Source organism: Acanthisitta chloris, unplaced genomic scaffold (genome assembly GCF_000695815.1).
Source record: "Acanthisitta chloris isolate BGI_N310 unplaced genomic scaffold, ASM69581v1 scaffold2903, whole genome shotgun sequence".
Classification (NCBI taxonomy): domain Eukaryota; kingdom Metazoa; phylum Chordata; class Aves; order Passeriformes; family Acanthisittidae; genus Acanthisitta; species Acanthisitta chloris.
In genome coordinates, this window is record NW_008666362.1 from 31221 (window position 1) to 37461 (window position 6241).

Consider the following 6241-nt stretch of genomic DNA (forward strand, 5'->3'; position numbering starts at 1 on the left):
ATGTCAGCTTCCAATACATCTCAGACATGCAAGGATTACACCTTCAACCACAACCTCCTCCTGCCTGGCTACGTACTGATATTCATTACAGGTTTGATACTGAATGTGACAGCCCTATGGATATTCATCCGATACCTGCGCCTGAAGTCTGTAGTGATGATCTACATGTTCAACCTGGCCATAAGCGACCTCACCTTCACGCTCCCTCTGCCACTGAGACTCTACTACTATTCCAACCACCAGTGGCCATTTGGTAGCACCTTGTGCCAAGTCTCTGGCTCTGTCTTCCAGATCAACATGTATGGTAGCTGTCTCTTCCTCATGTGCATCAACCTGGATCGCTATGTTGCTATTGTTCATCCACTTCGTTGGCGGCATCTACGGCGTCCCAAAGTGGCCAAGCTCCTTTGCCTGATCATCTGGATTGTGATCTTCATGGGTTCCATCCCCACAGCCATAATCCTCAAGCAAAACCACTGTAAAGGTTATAACCAGACTGTTTATCTGTGCTTTGAAAGCTTTAGTGACAACATGTGGCAAAATAACCTCTTTCCCCTAGTTGTCCTGGCTGAAATCTTGGGGTTTCTCCTGCCTCTCAGCTGTGTGACATACTGCTCTATTCGGATCTTTCAGGAGCTCTGCCAGTCCAGACAGCCAAAGACCCTGCGACAGCAGAAGACTGTCCGTCTCCTCTTGGTCAATCTGGTCATCTTCATCATCTGCTTTGTGCCCTACAACACTACTCTGGCAGTTTATGGGATGATAAAGGCCCAGATGATGAAGGTTGAGGAAGAAACTCAACGCTCCGTGCGCCAAGTATTAATTATGACAATGTTGTTGGCCAGCATGAACTGCATGCTGGACCCCTTGATCTACTACTTTAGTACTGAGGGTTTCCGTAACACCTTTAAGAAACTGCGGCGGGGACAAGCCTGGGACTCAGAGATGGGCACGCTTAAGCATCAAGTTGTGGAGAACAAGTCAATACGAGACCATGTTGTCTCAAAAGCAAAATTGTTCCCACCTGAAAACTTCATCCATTTCAATGAATCTTCATCGTCACCTCCTACTGCAGTATTTTTAAATGGCCCTATTGAGGACTCGGAAATTTAACGACAGAAAAGTCATATCAGTGCAGAGTCACTACAGCAAGCCTGTGGAGAACTCTTCAGGGTAACCTAGCAAACTGTTTGAGGGAGCAAAACAGACGGTATGTGGGTGAACGTGATGATACAACACTGAAGGATGAAAGGTTGTTTTCAATAAACAGAGATGCCTTGGTGACATGGTCACACCTGACTCTTTTGATACAGGAAATGTAGTGGGGAACAAGGACTTGAAACCAGCCTAGTGTGTCTAGATTCAGACAGCATAAATTTCTATAGCAAGTCCATCCTGGCCGAGAACCGCCTGGCTGCACTGTGGCATGAAGCAGTTCTGGGGATCACCAGAACACAGATAGGGCACTCACCGCTGACAAAATGCTTTTAGTAGCAATGGCTGATGGAAACTTTTGACTAGATGTTTCAATTTGAGTTATAGGTCCAGCTCAGGGCACCTAAATAAGTATCTTAATTTTCCAAAAGAATTGAAGCATTTAGCAACCCTTGTTGGGGTCAAGGAGCATAGCTGAGTTTTCAGTACTCTTGCAGAAAATAGGTTCCTAACTGTATAGAAAGTCACAGGCCTTAGCAAAACAATCTTCTGGAGGTACATCAAATGTGCTTGTGCAGCTGTACACACACACATGCAGCACAATGGCTATACACTCACCTAAAGCAAAATGGCATGGGAAACACTAGGATACTTACAAATACACCCGACATTCCTAATTGCCTCAGAAAAAACAGAGAGGATACCAATACTGTCATTGTTTCTGAAGCTCACACTGATATTTGTACTTTGCACTCTCTTGTTGCTGGGCCAAAGGGTGATTGATTTCAGGTCTGAGAGATTCTCACTGCTGAAAAGAAATGATGTCACAGAATGAGGCTGTGGTGAAATATATTTGCTTGCACTGTTTGTACATGCTTTTTCAGCCTGCACCGTCTATGGAAACCCTATAAATCTCCCCAGAAGTGAGAAATCCAGCTGTACACAGGCAGTCCAGAAGCCTTAGTTATTCACTCATGCTAGTGACCATTCAAATTGCACTGCAAAACAACCTCTCTGTGGCTTTCAGCAGGTCTCAAGCTATCCCAGAGTGGGTTCATTATGTTTTGGGTTTTTTCTTAATGTTAAAGAAAAGGTCAGGGAAAGTGACAAGAAATACTTTTCAAAGTCCTGGTTTTTAGACTCTTGAATAAGCAATGAATCTGGTTTCAAGGCCATGCCTCACGACTGCTGTGGAAATACATGTGTTGTAATGCAACATGGATCTGTGTTAGGAGACACAGGGTTTTAAATCTACCTCTCCAGTCTCCCTTGAAGACTCTCTCTTCTACCAGACATGACTGCAGAAGTATGTCTTCAAGAAGACCTGTAGAAAATGAGCCTCTCCATAGAGACATCCTCATGTCACAAGTTGCCTTGGGAGACATATGCCCTAGGCAAGCCAACCCCAGCCCTTTGCTCAGCCCATGCATCACTGGCAGACCACTCTTGAAATCTGTCTGCAGATGAAGGACATTGAATGGTGCCTGAGAGGTGCAGGAAGAGGTGAGGAGGGCTTGCAGGACATTAGGTATTTCTATTTTGAAAATTCAGGACTGCCATGTGAATGTGAATCATCTGTAACATAGTGAAGGTGGAGAAGAAACCAAGCTGTGTGCCTGTCTTCTGCGAGGGTCTGATGCTACCCTTTTGTCCTGGGATTTATAGGATAATGGAGTGATATTACAGCAGAAGCACTGCCTCTATTTTCACATCTTCCTCCAACTTCCTCCTTTCTAGACCTCTTTCCTTGTCCCTGTCCTCTGGTCCTTTCTCCTCTGCCTAGATCTAACATGCCATGCACCCAAGCATCAATACAATGCCTTCACAGCTATGCTTTCTTCCCTTCAGAGAAGCTGATTTTTTCTTTCCTTTTAGCTTGACTAGAGCGTTGTCATAAATTCACAGAAAGATTTGGGTGGGAAGGGACCTCGTAAGGTCTCTACTCCAACTCCCTTCTCACAGCAAGTTGTTGAGGGCAGTGAGGGCTGGCTGCTCTCTAAAAGAACATAACAGCTGAGAGCCAGGCATGGTAACAAGGCAGGCAGAGGAAGAGGCTTACCCAGCAAGGTGAGTAAGGCAGGTATGGGCAGATAGCCAGGTTCAACTGAGAAACCAGATCATCAGACAATCTTGTGGTAATCAGGCAGGTCCAAGGTCAAACTAAGAAGTCGAGTCAGCATCAGAATCAGGTCTGAAGACAGCAGTCAGGATAAGCCACAGTCCAGAGACTGCCAGACAAGTCCATTGTGACAAGGCAGGTCATGGGTCAAGCCAGAAAGCCTCTCTATGAGTCTAGATCAACACAGTGCATTGTCAGGCACAGGCAAGATTTCTCAGGCAGGAGCCATGTGCAAGAGCACCAGCTTAAAAGCAGCTCCTGGGGCAGGGGGTCAGTCTTGGCTCAGGCTCCAGCAGAGCTTTCTGGTAACTCTCCACAAAGTCATCAGAGGGAAGAGGCAGTTCTCAGCTGCACTGTTTCTGACCTGTCCCCAGGCTCATACAGACAAAGACCCGGGACCAGGGAGGATAGTTCAGAGTGCTCAAAGCCTTGTCCAGGTGTCATCTGAGCTCCTCCAATGACGGGGATTCCTCAGCTCCTGAGGCACCCAGCCAGTGCTGAAAGATGCCCTGGGGAGAGGCTTTTCCTAATGCTCACCAGGATTGTTGCAAGTCATAGCTGTTGCCTCTTATGCTTTCTCAGGGCCACTATTAGCAGAGTCTGGCTCCATCTTCTCTTGGCAAGCTTACCAAATATGAATGAAGTGTCAGGTGGCAGATGCCACTCCTTTGGAAGAGGCTGCTCCTCTGCCAAAGTTCCGGTATCCTCCTCAACACGCAACACACAACTCGAAAAGCACACCAGAATCTTTTCTTATAGTTTCATTCCTGAAAATAGTGGAACTATTTTTAACTGGAACATTTCATAAATATTCCACCTCCAGCAAAGAAATTTTAGCTCAAATATTTTGACAAAATTATAAATAACTGAAAAGATGATCTCTTAATGAATCTCATCAACTAGTTTAACAATAAGGAGGGCTGCTGGTCATGCTACATGCAGAAGAAAAGTTCCTGACTTTGGGTTTCTGAAGGCTTTGCTTAATTGTTATATATAGGCAATGGTGTGCCCAGTGTGAGCTGTTGCATTCTGTCCTTAGTGTATTCAGTCTTTTTCAGCTTGCATTAGTTTAGTTTTATTTTTGAGGATTCTAGTAAAATTTAATTATTTGGGATTCTGGAGGGGATTTGGGATATTTTTCATGTCTGACAGAGAGAATTGGTGTTAGCTAGGTCTTCTGCTTCTGCATTTCTGCCTTTGTAAGCCCAATTTTTTTTGTGTTCCATCATGTGGTGATAAAGAAGAACACATGCATGTGTTGTCTTGCAGTGAAATGAGTCACTCACCCTATATTGCTTTATAGCTTCTGTTTAATGAGTATGTATAAAAGAAGCAAAACAAACAAATCTGAAACTCCTAGGATATGATGGTGTCCAACAGTACAAAACAGACCCACTTTAAAGCATGAGCTTAAAACAACAGGAACTACGCAAAGCAATAGCATTCAAGAAAGGAAAATTAAATGGGAATATAAGCTTAGCAAAGCCTTTTTAACCTGTGCAAGTGACCCTCTACATCTTATTGCGATCATTCTTGAATTAGTATTCTTGCTAAGTATGCCGGGGTAAAAGATGCCATTCGCTGCTTCCCTGCACTTTGTGTCATTTGCAGATGTGAACATTAAACAAATGTCTTCCTATCAAGTAAGACTAAACATGTGAAAGGTCAGAGAGATGGCAAAGGCACACAGAACACTTACTCTGTATGGATCAGACTGGGTGTCTGCAAAAATACATTAGGATTTTGAGTCTTTTGACTTCCAGAACAGATATGCCAGATGCTTCTGGAAACAGTTCCCTATTTGGATGTATAGAAATGCATTGCTATGACTATTAATCAAGATCTTAAAATGTTAGACTTTCTAGAAACCCACTGATCCTCTGGGTTCTGTAAGCCAGCCTGCAAAGCTATTCCAGAAGTCCCAGCACAAGCCAGACCTTATCTTCCAATTGCTTTTATTACTGTTTGTATTCCTTGCCCCATGTACTGGCTGTGTGCCTCCCATCACCTGACGTGGCTCTCCAACAAAACATGTATTTTGTATTACAAATGCTCTGAGCAACTTGAGCTGCGCCTGCTTTGAGCTTGGGAGGCTATCCCCTGTCTTACGCTCCCCCTCAGTTGCTGGGAGTTGAAATGGATGCCCTCCAGAGGTCCTTCCAACCTAAATAATTGTATGATTCTATGACCTCATCTTTCAGCTGCTGATCTGGTATCCCAAGCACTTTTCCAGCTTCTTCATTATTTTTCCCACCTAGAGTTGTTCTGGCTCGGATTACACTTTGTGTACCCTGCCTGCCTTCCAGTTGCAGCCAGAGTCCTTGATCCTGTGGCTGAGAGCGGTCAAAGCTTCACATTTCATGTGCTGCTTTTGAAGCCTTTCATTCAGACTCTTGTAGTTCTGCAATGCTAACAGCATTTCGACAGAGGCCAGGCTGCCGCTGTCTTGCTACTGTTGACCAGCACCGTCTCAGGGTTTCCTTGCAGTTTTCTACATTTCCAGTCCTCCACTGTCTCTGCTCTTATACTCAGAGAGATCTTTGGGCGTGGATCATTTTTTGTTCGGCTTGTGTAGCACCTTGTACAGTGAGATAGTGATCACTAATGGCTCCCAAACAAAATAAGAAGAAATAGTGTACTATCATTGAAGAACCTGATATGCTGATAATTTTATTCGAGGTTACTTGGGAGTCTGAATGTGCTAAAGCCAGGCATAGCTATCATTGCTTCACTCGGATGGTAACAGTGACAAGGCTTCCACGCCAGCTGTTAAACCTGCCTGCCCTCAAACACTATGCCCTGAAGCACCGGCAGTCACTCCACGGGAACGAGAAAGTACTCTTCTCCCAGGAGGGCAAGAGGTGGAGGCAGAGCATCAAACTTTTCACCTGAAAGGAAGGATGAAAGCGCCTTTCTGACTTAGTGCTAAAAGCAACAAAGAAAAAGAGGAAATAAAAAATAAAAGGC

At 44.6% G+C, this 6241-nt stretch overlaps 1 protein-coding gene across 1 annotated transcript; it reads left to right on the forward strand.

The window, feature by feature from the left end:
• Positions 1–1113, forward strand: LPAR5 (lysophosphatidic acid receptor 5). Its single transcript, XM_009072071.1, has one exon. It carries the CDS (start codon positions 1–3, stop codon positions 1111–1113), a length of 1113 nt encoding a protein of 370 aa, XP_009070319.1.
• Positions 1114–6241: the final 5128 nt, after the last annotated feature.

Coding starts and splice junctions, on each gene's coding strand:
- LPAR5 (XM_009072071.1), top strand. CDS start 1: ATGTCAGCTTCCAATACATCTCAGACATGCAAGGATTACACCTTCAAC.